The sequence below is a fragment of the Bactrocera tryoni genome, chromosome 2 (genome assembly GCF_016617805.1).
Source record: "Bactrocera tryoni isolate S06 chromosome 2, CSIRO_BtryS06_freeze2, whole genome shotgun sequence".
Taxonomy (NCBI): domain Eukaryota; kingdom Metazoa; phylum Arthropoda; class Insecta; order Diptera; family Tephritidae; genus Bactrocera; species Bactrocera tryoni.
This window is the reverse complement of record NC_052500.1, coordinates 28,696,387-28,716,199: the sequence shown is the minus strand read 5'-3', so window position 1 is coordinate 28,716,199 and position 19,813 is coordinate 28,696,387. Positions and strand designations below refer to the sequence as shown.

Below are 19,813 nucleotides of genomic sequence, written 5' to 3'. Positions count from 1 at the left end.
TAAGTTACAACGACCCACTTAGCCACAGCATATTGATAAATTGCAATATACTCCTAGTTGCTAATGAGGCGCTGTGATCCCTATTTGGAAACATAGATCCAAAGACCATTAGCAGGTGTTCTGGAGTTTCAGACTCTGTCGCAGAACTGGCAATTTGCACAAGAAGCTAGGTTCATGTTATATAAGTGATTCTTGAGCATGCAGTGGCCAGTGTAGAATGAGACAATTTGACAGCCTGCGTTTGTCCTTAAGGATGTTGATTACATATTTAAAATTGTTGACGTTGTAGCCCTCATTAGCGACTTGGCATGCGCATGCCTTGGAGTTGTTGCCAATACCTTTCTCTGCATACTTCTTCTTCTTTGCGGAACTGCTCCTTTGTGGTATAAGTACCCACCACCACCGCATTTGTAACAATTTCTCGAAATATGAAAACAGCATCATCAATATTTAAAGAACCTAATTTCTTGACCCCTGTCCGTCCTTTTACTATACATAATTTTTTTAGACTTCTTCGACATCTTTCTTTATCTGCTAAGCAGGGGCAACAATTTTAGAAAAATAATGGTAAAGAATATCACATTGTTAGGTGTGCTCTAACGACACTTATAGTATATTGTATTCTATATACGTAGCTGCGCGGAGAGCAAAGCACCAAAGTCTGATTTTTCCTATTAATTTGACTCCAACTTTTTTGACCCATAGATACAACGATATCTGAACTCCTTCGCCAGATTTGATGGGATCGGGTTTTCCGTTGGCTACCTTGTTGATTCCCGTCGATAGCGTTTCGTTTGATTGTGTCTGGATCCCATCGCATAACATGACCAAGCCAGCCCCTTTTTTCTCGGCAGAAAATGATGCTAAGCAAGACCATAAGTTTATGTTAGAGATGGCGACGGACCAAAAATGCAGCATAACGTTACTTGACTTAATAGCATCAGCTGAAGAAATTTTTTTTTCATACAAATATAATATCATCACCAATTTATTAGGTTGTCAAATATATCCCTTCGGCTTTTTTGCTCTTTATTCAATGCTTCAGTGTTACAGTGATCGGATTTAGTTGCGACTTTTCGTTTGATTATTTGTTTCCATCTAGCCGCCAACTTTATAATACTCTCTCTAACGGATTTGCCTTTAACGAAGGAAAACTTTAAAAAAGTTAAAACGAATTTCGGCGTTAGTGAACTCCATGTTTACACGTCTATAACTGTTGAGCGCAATATCCAAACTAATCATGCATAGCGTCGTTTTGTAGGTTATGTCAAGACCTTTCAAAGATGTATAGTATTGCCCGATACGAGCTCTGTAGCGATTTATACATAGCCGCGAAATACAAACGACGAAAAGGCGGAACTGAGATATTTTCCAACCTAATATTTATTATTTGCGAATTCATATTTCGCTCTTAAATAAATCAATGTTAGATGTTAGAACTGGTTCTTTTGATAAGTTTCCAAAATTCTCTGTATTACCCCTCAATCAAGCTCGACTATCTCAGTATTCAATGTCAAGCCTTTTACCACAACTACGGTTTTAATTTCCCGACTTCACTCTTCTATCTACTAGAAACTCTTCACTTTGGAAACACGGTGCGAAAAGAAAATCTCGACAGAGCAGCCTAAATAACGATCTTTGAATTCATCACCCATAGTTCTCTCCAAAAGACTTCTCTATCGTGGTACAACTCGTTAAATTCTCTCAATCTACGAAAGCCAGTTGATTAATTATACACTGTTATTTGCCACATAGTTTGTAGCACCCAGCATGTAACGCCTGTATCTCTCGAAAGCTCTAAAAAGCGTGACAAGCTCTATCGAATCAATCATGTTCAGGAACTAATCTCTCAGTTTTCAAGATATTGATCAGAAATTTCCCACATGTCCTTTTCCAAGCTCTAAGAAGCTATTCATTTGTCGATACCGCCGATATCTAACCACTGTAGCGTATAGCGCCCATACAAACTAGCCGATCCAACTCAAGTCCTTGTAAGAAAAACTTCTTTAGCTGACGAGGTATCTTCACAACTTTGAGCACGGATTATTATCTAAGGCAACACTAGAATATACGAAGAAATTTCACAAATTGGACCCTTATAGCAGATACCTGCCCTACAAACTGGCCAATCCCACTCAAGTTCTGGTGTGGAAAACTTTTTTTGTGACAAGATATCTTCACCAAATTTGTTGTAGAATATTCTACAAGGCAACGACATAATCTCTGCATATTTTGCCAGAATCGAATCACTACAATCAAGATATCTCCATTCTATACACTTCTATGTTATAAACAAGTAAGGAAGGGCTAAGTTCGGGTGTCACCGAACATTTTATACTCTCGCTTGATAAAGTGATAATCGAGATTTCATTATACGTCATTTACATATTTTTCAAATACCGTATTTTTGTAAAGTTTTATTCCGCTATCATCATTGGTTCCTAATGTACTATATATTATACAGAGAAGGCATCAGATGGAATTCAAAATAGCGTTATATTGGAAGAAGGCGTGGTTGTGAACCGATTTCACCTATGTTTCGTACATGTCATCAGGGTGTTAAGAAAATATTATATACCTAATTTCATTGAAATCGGTTTAGTAGTTCCTGAGATATGGTTTTTGGTCCATAAGTGGGCGAGGCCACGCCCATTTTCAATTTTTAAAAAAAGCCTGGGTGCAGCTTCCTCCTGCAATTTCTTCCGTAAAATTTAGTGTTTCTGACGTTTTTTGTTAGTCCGTTAACGCACTTTTAGTGATTTTCAACATAACCTTTATATGGGAGGTGGGCGTGGTTATTATCCGATTTCTTCCATTTTTGAACTGTACATGGAAATGTCTGAAGGAAACGACCCTGTAGAGTTTGGTTGACATAACTATAGTAGTTTCCGAGATACGTACAAAAAACTTAGTAGGGGGCGGGGCCACGCCCACTTTTCCAAAAAAAATGCTTCCAAAAATGCCCCTCCCTAATGCGATCCCTTGTGCCAAATTTCACTTTAATATCTTTATTTATGCTTAGTTATGACACTTTATAAGTTTTCGGTTTCCGCCATTTTGTGGGCGTGGCAGTGGGCCGATTTTGCCCATATTCGAACCTAATCTTCTTATGGAGTCAGGAAATACGTGTACCAAGTTTCATCATGATATCTCAATTTTTACTCAAGTTACAGCTTGGACGGACGGACGGACAGACGGACGGACGGACAGACGGACGGACGGACAGACAGACATCCGGATTTCGACTCTACTCGTCACCCTGATCACTTTGGTATATATAACCCTATATCTGACTCTTTTAGTTTTAGGACTTACAAACAACCGTTATGTGAACAAAACTATAATGCTCTCCTTAGCAACATTCTTGCGAGAGTATAAAAATACGCTTCTTAATGGTATTATAGCTTCGGTGCAGCCGAAGTTAACGTTAAGCATGGCTAGCACCGGGCTAGTTTTTTCATATGTAAACAGAAATATTTACTAACACAACTACAAGTATTACTGTCACGACTACAAATAAAAATTTTTAATTTGTAAAGCTCGCCCATTGAAAGTTATGTTAAGTACTGAATAAATATAACTGTTTTTAGTAGACCCTAAATCTGCATCGAAGTTCGTCCATACATATACAAGTATATGGTAAGGGGTATATATACTCCAATACAACGTCTGTATTTGCAAACACATGTGCGTATGGATTCGGCTGTATTTGTGTAACCTGTCTAGTTCCATGACAGTTGCACATTCGCAATAAATAGGTCCAAGGACTTCCAGCAGACAAGTTTGACCAACTACATACCTTACAGAGACTCAGTAACCAGCAAGCGACCACTGTCTCACATATTGCGCCAATGCCTTCCCCCCTTCCCCCACGTGTTGCAAACTAATTTTCTAAATATGCTCACCACTCGCGGTTCACTGCATCCAACTATTTGCCTACTTGTCTACATTATATGTTTCCAAAACTTATTTAAAAGCAATAAAGTCAACAACAACAAACACTGTTGTACTGAAAATACACAAAAAACGCGCCAAACGTCAGACTTCAAAAACGAAACTAATAAAAAAGCGAAAACGCATTTTCACAGTTTGTCGTTCGCACAATTCGCATTTTTTTCATGAACAAAAACAAAAAGAAAAACAAGAAAAACCTTAAGCTTCGGCTGTACCAAAGCTATAATACCCTCCTCAGTTGCTCTTCTTATAACATACTTGTATAAGTTATAAAGATTTGATTTTGAACAATCGGTTCGTATGGCAGCTATGCGCTATAGTACCCCGATATCGGTGGTTTTAACATATTTCCATATTTTCAGGAAGAAAAAGCCGCTTGCAAAATTTCAGATCGCTATGCCAAAAACCAATCAGTTATATATTCATATATTTTATAGGGTCTCCCACGTTTCTCGCTGCATGTTCAAGGTATAACAAATAGAATTGCATGTTTTCATTGCATTTTGCGCACTTTTTGCTGGAATTTTTTATGTCTCGTGTTACTTTTGTGTTGTGGAATTCTCAGTGATTGTCTCGAATTGTAAACTCATTGGAAAAAATAAAATCAAAAAGCTCCCTTAAGCAGCGAAAATGTAAAAACTTGCGTACGTCAAATAAAAACGCACGCACGTACACATATACATATATGTAATAAATACTATACATATACATACGTGTATGCTTATTTGCGGATTATACGCCAACAACCCAACTTCAACGTAGCAAACAATCAAATCAACAGCAAAACAACTTGAGCGTAAGTTCATTCAGCTGCAGCCATTTTCGATTTGTTTCGGGTTTTATGCGTCCATTTGTTTATTTTATCGGACATGTTTGCACTGCCAATCAAAAGTTACTAGTTACGCCCAGGATATCTTGACACTTTTATATGAATATGTTATACAGAAAAGGCATATCCGATAATAATGCTGTGGGGACTTGTCGTATGTGTCGCTGACCGATGGGTGCAGTGATAAAGACTTTATGGTCATTAGGCTGGGCACCATGCTAACTGACAAGCTGATTTAAACTTGAAGTGGTATTTGATTAGGTATTGCCGTATTTTATCATTGGAAAAACATGTAAAAAAAAAGCATAAATGTTTTAAGTACAAACTTCGGTTGTAGTAACTTACGAAAAAGATATAAATTAGACTATTGGAAAACCACTACTGCTTTTGAATTAGCTATACAAACTGAACAAACATCACTCTAACGGGTGATCCAATCAGAGAACATTTTTTCATGGAACGTCTTGGCGCATTTTACTTCGAGATATTAAACGACCTTCCCAAGCAACATTGTTTCACTCTATGGGCTCTTGAAAAGTTCCAAAAAAAATCGACATTTTTAAGCCAAATTTTATTCAGCGATTAGGCCTATTTCTGGCTCAATGAAAAGATTTGGTGTGGTTTCTGACCCATATTTCTTCAAAAATTATACCAGTGAGAACGTAACCGTCAACGGAGACCGTGCCTAAATGCCTAATGCCGAATGATAATAAAAACTAAATTTAAAGTTTGTGTTTTTTTTCTTAAAAGTAGGGAACCTCGAAATGGACCACCCATATTTATAGCATCACAATCTTTTGAAAATCTACTTTTAAGGGCCAGCAGTAATCTATTATCATATGGCGACCCTATAAACTTTAAATCTTTTTTGAATTATTTTTCGATTCTGATGAAACCACTCTCTCTATTCTTCGATATAATTTCCAATATTATTCGAAAATTTATCCAGATGACTGGAAAACTGGCCTAACTTGATATTAAAAGTTACTTCCAGACTTCAGACTAGTTTTCCAGCACATTTTGCGCTATTTCTTCGTAATTTGGCACTTAATGGTTGCCTGAAAAGCTTTCAACTATCAGCACAAAACTTTTCTCCGATCCACTTTTCAGAACAATAATAACTTTTATAAATATTTGTATATGTAAAGTTGCTTTATAATTTCTAAATTGATCACGTTTGAAATCTCCGAGTACATTTTGAGAAAATAACTTCGGCATAGCTTTTTCTCCATCCCATTTACTTACGCCGGCGTAGTTTACCGATTGCTATAAATTTGGCAACATCATTGTGTCTGAGAGCATGCCAAATACTTTCGAAATCCAAAGCAATTTTCAATGTGTAAAATAATACACTTTTCTAACTGTAAGTCTAGTTATCTCCATTAACTTTTATTAAAAAGTTAGTAGTATGTAACAATACTTGGCCACAAATGTAACAATTTTTGCAGGTTCGGTTAAGTTAGGTTAGATGGCTGATCTAGAGAGATCGCACGGGAATTGCGTCTTTTGTGAAGCCATGGAAAAGAAGAATATATTTGCAGACTAGCACAATATATAAAAGTGGTTTTCTGGTTTAAAAGCCAACTGTATTTACTTATATAAATAAAATAGGATATATGTAACTGTCATATAACTGCTTTATCAAAAGCATGGTTCTATGGTTTGGAAACTTTTTAATTTGGTAAGATATCTTCATAAAATTTTCCACAAATTATTGTCGAAGACAACCATACGAACTCCGGGAAATTTTCCTTTTTTCGGGATTTGGCAAACCTTTTGTAACAATCTGATAACTCACAATTTTATCGTGAAGTTTTATATTTTTGATGTTATAGTATACTCAGAATGTTTTGACATACGAGCGCTATTTGTGTTATATACAGTAACTTAAAATATTTATCTCGACCAAAAAATGGAACTAAATCGCGAACATTTTCGCACTATTATTTTTTTACAACTTTAGATGTGAATTAACTTAGCAACAGTGCATCGATGAACCTAATTTAAACTTTGAAAATAAAGCTCCATCAAGGATTAGTGCTTATCGATGGTGTGGTGAATCTAATCGAGGTGAGCTCTTAAAGACGAATTTCAGAAATGTCGTCCACAATCAGTTGTTGTTCCGGAAACTATAGACGCTGTACGCAAACTGATACTGCAAGATCGTCATGTGATCTATCGTAAGATTGAGATATCTATGGGCATTTGTGGGACCAACATACTACATTCAATATTGCATTAATATTTGGCAGTAAAAAAATTTGAACACTTTGAATCCCACACAATTCCTAATCGCTGAAATAAGAGGTCGTTGTCGATTGTTCGAGAGAAATGTTAAAAAGATACGAAAGCGATGCTTCGAAACAAGTCTATCACATCTTGACAGATTATGAATCTTCTTCTAATTCCCGTACAAAAAAACTAAACTAAACTAAGACTAAAGTAAGAGATCAACAGTTTTCGAAACTTGGAGAGGAGCTCAAAAAGCATTTCTTGGAAATACCTCAATCAAAGTGACAAAAGTGCTACGAAAATTGATTTAAACGTGTACAAAAGTGTAAAAGGCTTAATGGAATGCTGAAAAGCAACAGAAATATTTTCGATAATCAAAATTTATTTTAGTTCTCTAATCTCGAAATACAAGGTCTGTCGCAAAAGAAACAGAATTTTTTAAATATAACTGTTTCTGGGGGCGCCACCTATAGGTGGGTATATGAAATAAAAAGTTTGAACTCACTCACCCTACTCACCTGATCTGGCACCCTGTAATTTTTACCTATTTGGAAAACTTCATTTGCCCACGAAAGTACACTGGTTTCATTTCATCTCAGCTATCCAAAAGGCGACGACCGATATTCTCAAGATCATTCCGAAAAATTTCCTTAAACACTCACAAGGAAACTACTTTGAATAAAAAAATATAACTTTTGAAAAATATTAATTTTTTGTTGTTTTTTTTTAACAGTCCTGTTTCTGTTGCGACAGACCTTGTATAAAGGCGACCCACATTTATACGAAAAATCATAAATATATCGCATGAATGAATCATCTAAATGAGAGAAATAGCAAAATCAATATAAATGTAGAAAACGACTGCCAAAAGTGCTCAGCAGAAAAGTAATTAAGTTGTTAAATAATGAGTGCAATAATCACAAAAAATGAATTATTGTGACATATGTACGCCACGCCACCAAATTACCGTTGGAGCAAAATAGCGCTGAGTTATTATTGATATATTTTTTACTTGAGCGCATAAATTAACTGTTTTGTTTTTGTTTGCTAATTCGCCATATAACTGACAATCGCTAGCTTGTAATTATGGTTTTTGGTCAGCAATGTCAATTCTAATTAAAACTCGATGCCAATTGACCGATTGATTTAAAGTCCTTCCTTAAGATACGTAATTTGACGCAAAAACTTACAGTTAGACCGATCGTGCAAAGATATTAGTTTTAGTATTGTTTTCGTCGCTTCTTAAAGTGCCAAGCTTTGTAATTTAATTTTTATTATTTTTTTTCTTTTTATCTTAGTTTTTTGTTTTATACTTTTTCTCACATCTCTTGCGTTTACAGTACCAACCAGTGGCTCAAAATAAACAAACGCATCGTGATCGTTTGGCTGCTTGTTGCTGTTGATCGTCGTTATGGAGTGGTTTTAAGAGTTTCGCCCATTTTGGTGGCGGCAAGTTGCTTATTAAGGCAGTTGCCAATATTTTTCAACAATTGCGTTTTCTCTGAAAAATAGTCAGTAATGTTAGAGCGTAGCAGCAGTTATGTAAGACGTCGATTTGAAGTTCGTCACGAGTACTGGCGAGGCAAAGTTTTACTTAATTGGGCCTTGCTGAAAATTGGTGGTTGGATTGCTATAATAGTTAGGAAGTGGCAGCGCGTTTGATGGTGTAGTTGATGGCTTTTGTACATAGTGATGCTCACTTTGCGTTACATGGCCGTAAAAAGCCGTATCTATGTAATTGTGGGGCTAGAAGTATATTTGAATGCATAAGATGTCTTTTGAGACATGTGGTTTTGAAGAATATTTAATATACATATAAATTAATTACCAAAACATTAGCTTATATTTAATTGTAAGAGTTTGCCATTATGTTTTAAAAATTATTTCGGGCAAATGTCTACCGCGGCGGTTTGGAATAAATTCAAGCCGAGAGATCACTTAATTATGGTCATATGTCGGCAATAACACATCAAATATTCTCTTCCGAGGCGTCAACCTTTATATACATATGCCACAAAAATAGTTTAGGGGCCTTAAGCCCCCAGATCTTGGAAGCCACGCCAAAATAAATTAATTGCTTGCTTGGCTTGTTATTCCCTCTTGTTGGAAGCAAAGGTCGTCTCTATTAACATCCGCAAAATCAGGCATTAATCATGGCACTATATAGCCCTCCCCATTGACTGTAATATTATGTCCTGCTAAAATTTGAAGAAATAGAAAGCAATGCTTCTCTCCGGCTATAAACAGTGACCGTTTTAGGATTGAACGGGATCACATCACTCACAGTTCGTTAATATTTTTATTGTCGTGTCCCTTTAGTCAAAAGTCAACTTCATCTCTAAACAAAATTATCTTGTGAACTGAAGGTGCGACGTGCTTGAAGGTCATTCAGTTATATTTCTTGCACGAGTTAGATTTTGTACGTTCACAAACCAATATATTTTACGTCCGATAACTCCCCTCTCTCCGGTGGTAAAGACAATTGACGCTTTGAAGGAGTTCCGTAGGAGGTGTCCTCTCCTCCTCCGCCAGAGAGAATTTCTATCACCTTATACGCTGATAATTGCACGGTAATAACGTCGGGCAATGGAATCGATGACATGTGCTTAAAAGTAAAAATCTCCGACTTTTCTCGGTTCCTCGCTGCACGAAACCTAATACTCTCGCCAACACATACTTCGGGTCTTTCAAAAAATGGTTTTCAGATCTTGGTGTTAGGGTTATGGCTTGGCCAGAGCAATTAGCAGATCTGAATCCAATCAAACACTTACACGAAAATTGTTAAGGAAAATATTGCACCCGTTAAACCGAAAATTAAGACAGAATTCTGAGAGAAGGTACAAAGGTCTGGTATTCTGTTCCACAGAACAGTTTCGGTAGCCTAATTAGGTCTATGCCTAGAAGGTGTGCATCTGTATTAGACGCAATGTATTAACAATTTTTTCTGTTATTTCCCTTAAAAAAATATTTTTTTTAAATATATTTTGATTCTATTTTTTTGTCCTTCGAATTTTTGAAATATATTTTTTACCTTTGTAACTTTTTTTCCAATGTTTTTACTGCTATCAATAGCACTTGATATGAAGTAAATAATAATGATAATACTTAGTGGAATTTCAATCAAATTCATATTTTATTTAGATCGGAAAGTTAGTATCATGGATGATTCTATTTTATTGTCCGTAACTGTATACCCTGTTCAGGGTATAATAATATATACTAGAAAGTAACTTACAGAATTACAATATATTTCACCTATATTATTTTTCTCATTACAGTCTATGGCAAACGTGTAATTTCGCGCTCTTGCTTTTACGAAGACTATGAAGACTCCTCCGATCGTTGCGGTCATGAAACTAGCTCATCATACATCAAAACGACTTTCTGTCAAACCTGCAGCACTGACGGCTGCAATGGCGCTGCCGCCTCCTCGCCTTACGTCGCGTTAGTCCTGTTACCCATCGGCACGCTGCTAATCAAACTGATCAAATGAAGTTCGTCGAAGTGGGCGCGCAGTTGAGGTTATGGCGGAAAACGTTTGGAGTCCACCTTTGCAATGCTTTGTAATCTTAAGACAAAACCAGCTCTTTAAATAGTTTTATGTTTAAACACATAAGTCACTTTTAAACATACTATAAGTTAGCGAATTAATTTTTCAATGAATGTAAAAAAAACCACAACTTATTTATAATTCGTTGGAGTTGTCGGTTCTATAACTGTAAATTGTTTGACAAATATCTACATAGCTAAATTTACACTTCAAATCGAAAATATTTAGAGAACATTTTTTTGAAAACATTTAGAGTAAATTTTTTGAAAACCTTCAAAAAAATTATTACAAAAACAACTCAAAACTATATCTAATGAAATTCGCACAAAACACAAATATTTTAAAAAGTAAGAGAATTCGATTTCAGCACCGCCAAGCAAAACACACAGAGTTTTACAATAAAGAGCTCTTAATAATCAGGAAATTATGGTAACATATAACGGTTTCTAGTACACTAAATATGCAGTAACTGTTGAACTCTAGCCATCAGCAAGTGAAGTTTCATTATGAAGCCTTTATAACCCTAAAAATAAATAATATCGTTTATACAAACATACAAAAATGTATTACCGTTACTCACATAATTGTGTACAAAATAGCCAACAATGATTTTGAACATCTAAATACTGTGTAATTTAGTATTTAAATTATCATAAAATAAAGTAAAGTAAATAAAGTAGCAACAACTCGGTCAATAATTGTTTTTAATAATTTAAGAAATATTTGTTTTTTAATTAATGCTACACGATGGAACAACGTCCGGTGTGTTTAACGTGGGCCCAAGGCGCTCAAGAGCACAGCGGATCAAATCAATGCGTTGAAAAAGCACTGGAAACGGCAGTTATTTTCAGTACCAATAAATAGCGTGGAATGTACACACTAACCACTTTGGTAGGTTTCGAGGCCCATCTAATACATCTGCCGCACTTTGGGTTCGGCAACCGGTTGCAATGAAACTCCACATTCAATTGACAAAGTGTCAGTTCTTCCCGCATTCGGCTTTTAATCAAAACCACCACAAAACTCCTCGAGTGGCCAGTTCGCATAAGCGTACTCCAAAGGCTCCTGTTCCCCGTGGTACCAGAATTCAGTTTCCAGTCGGAACTCATAGCCGAAACTACTACCAATTGAGCTTCCGTACAGCTCTGGACTGGTAACCAAGAATTGGATCCCATACGCACATTGCACGCTACACCATTCACTACTCGAATCGGTAAATTTTTTTTTGGTAGTACTGTTAGTGACATCTATGCTAAATTTCACGTCAAAATATACCTTAGTATTTGAGATACGCGTCGTTTTGTGAGGCTCTAAAAGTTAATTCTTCGATTTTTCCTACAAACATGTCTGAATTTACTGTACAAAGAAGTGCGACAATGCACCACCTCATACCTCATTGGTTATTCGTGATTATTTCGCCACATTTTCAACTAATATCACCACCGCATTCGCCTAATTTACCTTCGTGTAACTTCTGGCTATTCAGCAAATTCACATGACCACTCCGAGCACACCGTTTTGACTCAATTGAGGATATAAAAGCTGAATCGAAGAAGGCTCTGATGGCCATCATGGCGGAGGATTTTTCCAAGTGCTGTGATAACTGGAAAATTCGTTGGCATAAGTGTACTGCAGCGAGAGGGGATTACTTTGAAGGAAATGAAATGGACAAAATTCACCTTTAGTGCACAATAAGCTAACCCTAATTCCCAGTTAATACCCAATGAAACAGCACGCTGTTAAAGCCGAATCAAGAACAGCAGGCCAGAACTTCTTCTCGTGCAGCCAGGTGCCTCTCCACTTGATCTCTCCAACGTAGCCGAGGTCTTTTTCCGCTTCCACCGGCGGGTACTGAATCGAAAACCTTCAAAGCTGGAGCGCACCCTCTGACTCTTGATTAGCTGAACTATGTCAATGTCGTCGTATATCTCATATAGCTCATCGTTCGATCGACTTCGGTATTTGTCGTTGCCAATGCGTAACGTAAAGAACTATAAATATTCCACAAAACTTTTCTCTCGAACACTCCTACTCCGACTCATTGAATGATGTCATGTCCAAAATAGCAAGAGTAATTGCATTGAATTTCAAGGTCGGTATTGTGGTTGGTGTTAATGCTGACTACTAGATTAACAAAATTTCGTAGGACTTCAAAGATATGCTTGTCAGCAGTGACGTGCGAACCAAGCCGCGAATGCGTTTACGGTTTGTTAGATGACAGGAGATATTTCGTCTTAACCTCGTTCACTATCAGACCCATTTACTTCGCTTCCTTATCTATCGTGGAGAAAACGAAACTAACGGCTGTTGCTGAGGCCAATGATTTCTATATCGCCAGCAACTGAACACTCTTAAAGAAGATTGTACCTCCTCTATTTAGCTCTGGAACTCGTATTTGTTTCTCCAGGAATAGATTTAAGAAGTCATACGTGACGAAGCCTACTAGCCTGAAACCTCGCTTGGTATCGAACGACTCGAAAAATTTACAAAGCCATATTAAATATGCGGGGATACCAAATTCAGACATAACGGCATAGGGGCAACTCCTTTTCGGCTTTAAACCAAAAAGTTGTGTGTGCTGATTTTCTTTTCACGGTTCATACTTCATTCATATTTGTACTACTTGCAAAATGAAGATTTGAAATTGACTCTTTGAATATTAGAGAACTGTGAAAACATTTCAAACTGTCAATATTCTTCGCCAGCGCCAAGGTAAGATTTTACTTACATTTAATTTAAATTACGACTTGCAGTTGACTGTTTACAAAGAAGATAGAAAGAAACCCGAAAATACAGAGAGAAATGTATGTGATTGTGAAGTTAAGCAGAAAACTAAGAATACCCTATAAAGTATAGATATAAATAATAAGCGAGGCAAAATTAGTCGATCTTCGATAGAATGTTATAACGTCGAAAAAGACGCAAGGACTTAAAAATTTCTCAAAAGTGAAGTTTATACAAGAAAGTGTTTTGTGTAATGATTGCCTAGGCATATCTTCCTCCATTTCCATAGTCTGATCCTAATGCCTCATCATTACTGCCGTAGGTAAAGTGTCTGCTTCTTCGACTACACACAGCTTTTATATGCGTCAATAACTACTCTCATTTTGGTTTCATGTTTCTGCTATTCAGCAGTGCAAGTGCAGTCAAACCACACTCAGAAATCAGCGGAAATGCAATTATGTTTAATTGCTCCTTTTTTATTCTTTCCAACGTTCCTTTGTCATGATTTAATTTTTTGTGTAGTCACTGCGCTCTAATCTTCCTCGTTGATTGCGGCTGTGTGTTTTTAGAATGCTGCGTTCACCGCCTACACTTAGCTCTGCGACTCTGCGCCGGCACGTCTGGCCTTTGACCGCCGCCTTAGTTTGTTCGTACATGCTCGTAATTGACAATGACCGTGTCTGCGGGTCGGGGTAAAAAAGAATTAACTGGCATGCAAAAATTGCATTTACAGTTTTGAATTTCATACACGCACACATATGCCAATGGATGTCACGATACTGGTGACTGAGCTGACCACCTCAAGGGTTACTCACTCACATTGAACGCTACTAAGAGCTAAAATGTATGACTGGCTTAGGTAGATAAAGTGGATGTCTGACGACGCATATAAGCCTTGACTAGGCCCATTGTGAAGCTACCCGGACTAAAATCGCCTTACTCTATTATGTCCTTTTTGAAACCCCCTTAACTCTTGATGAAGTTCATCAATGCAGAAAGTTTTATATGTGCAAATTCTGAGACAACGTCAAGAATCTCGGGCTTGCATTCATGTTCATTCTTTCGCAAAGCTTCTATAGAATCTTCTTCTTCTACCGCTTGGTAACTTCTACCATAGTCGTTGTTTTGTATTCCCAGTCTGCTGGAATATCTGCCATTTAGACAGTGGCCTATTAGTACACCTACTACAGTTCTTATTCCTTTTGAATTTGAATAGTCGGCATGTGCGGCCCATGTTCCATTCATATGTACACTTATTCCTTCTTTATCGGAGTCTAATTCTAGATACATTTCTGCTTTAGCCTGTTCATCTGCTTCACAGGTACCAGGAGTAGGTTTATCGTGAAATCAGATAAATAAAAAATAGAGGCTTTGCACTGCGACCTATGGTCTATTGTGCTCTCAGATTCTATAAGAGATCATTGTTTTACTAACTTCGGCCTAACGCTTGGCAGCTTCAGTGATTTCACCGCCGCTTGGCTATCCGTATATCTTCTTCTTAATTGGCGTAGAAACCGCTTAAGCGATTATAGCCGAGTTAACAACAGCACGCCAGTCGTTTCTTCTTTTCGCTACGTGGCGCCAATTGGATATTCCAAGCGAAGCCAGGTCCTTCTCCACTTGGTCCTTCCAACGGAGTGGAGGTCTTCCTCTTCCTCTGCTTCCCCCGGCGGGTACTGCGTCGAATATTTTCAGAGCTGGAGTGTTTTCGTTCATCCGGACAACATGACCTAGCTAGCGTAGCCGCTGTCTTTTAATTCGCTGAACAATGTCGATGTCGTCGTATATCTCGTACAGCTCATCGTTCCATCGAATGCGGTATTCGCCGTGGATAACGCGCAAAGGACCATAAATCTTTCGCAGAACTTTTCTCTCGAAAACTCGCAACGTCGACTCATCCGTTGTTGACATCGTCCAAGACTCTGCACCAAACAGCAGGACGGGAATTATGAGGGGGGGGTCTCTCATCCGAGGCTGGTTATAGCTCTTCACTGGGGGTGTTTTTTTACGTGGCGGGTCCCAAACCCAGCGCACAACCCTTGTAGGGAATGTTTCGCCTTCTCACTTTAGCTCGCCTTCGAACGGATGTTCTTAGGCTACCCAGAGGATACTTGGTCAAAGACCGGAAGTAGTGAGCTGCTTGAGCCATGTGTAAAAGAATCGTTTCTGGCCACTCCCAAGTGAATGGCGATCAGAGGACTTTCCTCACTTGCGTGAACTTCTACACATGACTCCATCCTCCGGCTATCCGTATATACATATAAATATATTCCTTGTACTGATCATAGTCTTTGTCAAAACAGAGAGGTTTTCTTTAATTGCTGTTATATCCGCTTGGAAGACACTGCAGTGGTCTGGTAGTCGGAAGGCAGCTCTGGCACATAATTTCGCTGAAATAACACCACCTCCTACTCGATTATGTGGTTTTGGCCCATCCTTATAAGTACTTATCTCCGCCTACAGCAGCCCTATCTCACTCCTGTCAGGTAAGGAAAGCAATATTGGGGGTCAGATTTATTTCTGGTTTACTAACCGGAAATTTTACTTAGAACATCATGCAGGTTTCTGGATTTTGCACTACCTAAGTCAAACAGGACGAAACGAACCTGAGAGCAAACAGTGAGAACGGCATGTGTTAACTCCCTATCAAATTAAGTTTGAAATTTATAAGTCCTCATCAAGCTTCATAAATCCAAAAATGGCTTTCAACGTCAAGGTATTAATAATATGCTTGAAAAGTGTGTTAAAATTTGCTTCAAGCGCCGCTGTCCTAAAGGATGACTACTCCTCTTGGACCTAGCAGCTAAACTCCATCTGATATTTCAAACCATCAAAATGATCTATGCATAGCTTATTGGCCTACCAGCTTAACCTGAACTAACCTCAGTGTTGTTCAATAGCAAAAATGGAAAAATAAATCGTTCCAGATATTCATTTCTTCTCATTTTCTGTATGAGTTGTTTCCCTCCCCTGCAGTTAGTTGAATTCTAAATACTTGTTTTTATCATATCTACCTATTACAGCCAGACTTAAGTCATTCACACTACAACTATTTATCTGAACTTGGGATAAACTTTTTTGCACCTTGAACAAGTCGTAGAAGACCCGATATAAATGATCAGCCTAACGAGCTGAGTCGATATTTGTAGCTATGTTCGTCTGTCAACACGCGAATCTACCAATTTTTGTGAAATCAACCTGACATTTTGCCCACATACTTTTCTTCCCAATAAGCTGCTCTTTCTTTGGAACCGCTGATATCGAACCACCATAGCATATGGCTGCCATACAAACTGAACGATCGGAATTATTGTTTTTATTTGAGACGATATCTTATCGAAATTTGGCAAGGCAAAGGGCAATCTCCGAAAACATTGCTCTGAACGAATCACTAAAGTTGCCATATACTTAAACAGACCGATCAAAAGTTCTTTTAAGGAATCTTTTGTCTTTGTGATGGGTATTATAGCTTCTGAGCAACCGAAAGTAGCTTTTTTTGTTTTTGCAAAAAGTTCATTAATGGCAAACATTTTTATATTTCTGTTAGTTAATTAACCGCTGACACTTTTTGAAGTCGCTGTGGGAATTGAAAATATCGCTTGGTGTGGGCAAATGTGGTTTTGCCGTTAGTGTGTTTATTAATTATATTGTCTGTTTGTTGGTTAAATGTGCAAGAGCGTTGCACTTAAGCCATCATTGGTGCATTGTGCCTCCCAAAAGACAATCATTTAAGACCTATTCAGCAATATTATAAATTTGAAATATTTGACTTTTTCCAACAAAACTTCTCAAAATATTGCAACATTGGGAGCAGCAGAAGATATCTTGTTTCAACTGGATGAAGTCTTGGCACATTCTCCACACATTCTGCAGATTGACTTTATGATCTTCTGAAGGTGATGTAATTGTTTCTAGTCACCTCCTCTAAAGTCCGTTTTTCACGCAACCCTTGCAGGAGCTGAATAGCTTAAGGCCGCTTAAGGGAAATGCATTCTCAGCTCAACCATTATATTCTTCTCGTCTAACTTTTTATTTCCTTCTATTATCTTGTAGGAAGTTAACAAATTCGATAAAAAGGAGATGATGAAAACCAATATTTTTTTTAAAAAGTTCGGAGAATTTTCAATACATATTTCAAGTTAAGATAAAATATGTATGTTTTTATTCTTGAAATAACGCATTCAGATATGAAAGATTTAGGTCTTTATAATATTTTCTATACATTTAAGTAGTTTAAAATCAAATTCTAGCCGAGTAAAAACCAACAATCCACGCACAAACTTGTCGCCTAAGGCAGTCTGAGTGGCAATTGGCATGTGGCACGAAGTTTTTGCTTCAGTCTGCTCCTTTTTTTCCAAAACAGAGATTTATTTTGCATTCTGAGTAAACAATATGAGGCAAATATGTGCTGCCATGTTTATAATTCAAGTTAACTGTTATTGTTTTTTTTTCTGCCATTCGCATGGCAACTAATTGCAGGCAAAAAGAAATAATGCAACTCGAAACGCATTGCGCATGCGCGCCGTCGACTTCCAACTATTTAACTGTCACGCACATTGACTCACGCACACACACATATTATATTTAACGATTTTTGTTTACACATAATTTAAGTACTATATACATATATCATTCTTGTTCGCGTTCCTCTATTTTGGTCCCGCCAATGCGCTCCGTCGCTAGCGTCCCATTTCACTGCCGTTTAATGCATAAGATTAATGTCAAGATTTGCATACAGACACATAGATTTTGCCAAATCGAGTTTGCTGCCTTTTTTGACTTATTTAATATATTTTAGATTGCAATAGTTTTTGTTGTTTTTAATATGAATTGGTTAATAAATACGTAGCGATTACTGGTGTAAAAGTAATAGCACTAAATTTGGTTATCGCGTTGATCGGATAGTGTTAATTTTATTAAGAAGATTTAAAATCAGAAAAATTTGTTAACTTCAGCTGCACCGAAGCCGTAATACCCTTTACAGGTGCATTTCGAATAGCACAAAGTACAAAGTACAAAAAGACATTTATTTTGACTTTGATTGGTTAGATCGTGTTGCAAGTATATGATATAGGAGTCCGATTTGAACAATGTGTTTTGCGATTCTTCGGATAATATTCTATGCAAAATTTTGTGAAGATACCTCGTCAACGAAAAAAATTTTCCATACAAGGACGGAATTTTGATTGCTCAAGTTGACTGGTAACTGGCGAAGAACACGCGTGATGTTTTGCTCCAGGGCCTGAATCGAAGCAAGATTGCCCGCACGGACTTTAGATTTTACATATCCCTACAAGAAAAGTCACTTTTTAAGAAATATGATCCGATGATGTCTACAAATGGCCTACAAACCACAATAAACCCTTGTTTTTTCTGGACGAAATGGCAGCTCTTCAATCTCTTAAGGTTGCTCTTCGTCACCAATGCGGCACTTTTGCTTTTTTACAAACCCATTAAACTAAAAATGGGTCTCATCGCTGAACAAAATTCAGCTCGAAAATGTCGGATCTTCGCGGAACTTTTCAAGAGCGGAAAGAGCGAAGCGATGTCGCTTGGGAATGTCGAGCTGCTTCATTTCGTGCATCGAACGAAAACAGTAATAGCACAGAACCTCTAATATTTATAACTTAAAATTGAAACAATATCCAGATTAGTAGTGCCGTTTTTAAGACAACGACGAAGGAGTATCATTCCACTATAAGTTCTTCGAGGAATTTTTGGTTTGATGGTTGAAATACGTCTTCTTGAAGAATTTGGTGAAAAGCTGCCAATTAATGTAGATAGCATGGAACCACTTATAAACCGTTTTCAATGCTAGTGAAAGCGGTATTTATTGGAAATTGCTTCCTGAAGAAGCATCTACCAATGTTTCGTGAAACAAGAAAATACAACTTCTAGGGTTTGGAACATCTCAGAACCCTCAGAAATTGCTATATGAAAAGGATGTCTGGTTGAATATTTATTTTCATCTTAAAAAAATATATTATAATATATGTATATTTTCCGATCACTTTGTTTCACAAGTTAGAAAATAACGAAATTTTTTTTCAGCAATATTCAAAAACTCGTGTTTTAAGGGGTCAGTACGGTAATCTGGCATGTCTTTTTGACATTTTTTTTTTCATAGAAATTGTTATTCTACAATAGAACTTTTTTCGCATATCATGAGGTATATCGTGAAGTATATAAATAAATTTTTTCAGAATTTTTTGATGACATTTGTCGGAGAAATGGCTGGGTGAATGAGATGCGTTTTTTCACTGGCGGACACGATTTTTCATATTGGGATCATCTAAAACACAAAAACTCAATTTATTCTTAAAACGTACGTGAATGGTTATCGTCCCTACTAGAAACATGAAAAAATGTTGATAAATAAAAAAGTAATTTACGTTTTTTTTTTTACTTTTTCCCCATGTTTTTTTACATACATATTGTCATAACATTATCAATAAGTTATAAAAAATTATGAATTATGAAATAGGGACGGATAGCCAGGCGTTCTGTGAACATTAAAAAAAAAT

General features: G+C 37.1%; 1 protein-coding gene across 1 annotated transcript in view; it reads left to right on the top strand.

Annotated features, from left to right (window-relative positions):
• The window catches only part of LOC120769155, a 39,394-nt gene extending 28,131 nt beyond the window's left edge, over positions 1–11,263 (top strand). Inside the window, exon 3 of the mRNA XM_040096038.1 lies at positions 10,294–11,263. Coding sequence (XP_039951972.1) covers positions 10,294–10,508 — 215 coding nt within the window. The 3' untranslated portion in view covers positions 10,509–11,263. The remainder of the gene's footprint in view (positions 1–10,293) is intronic.
• Positions 11,264–19,813: the final 8,550 nt, after the last annotated feature.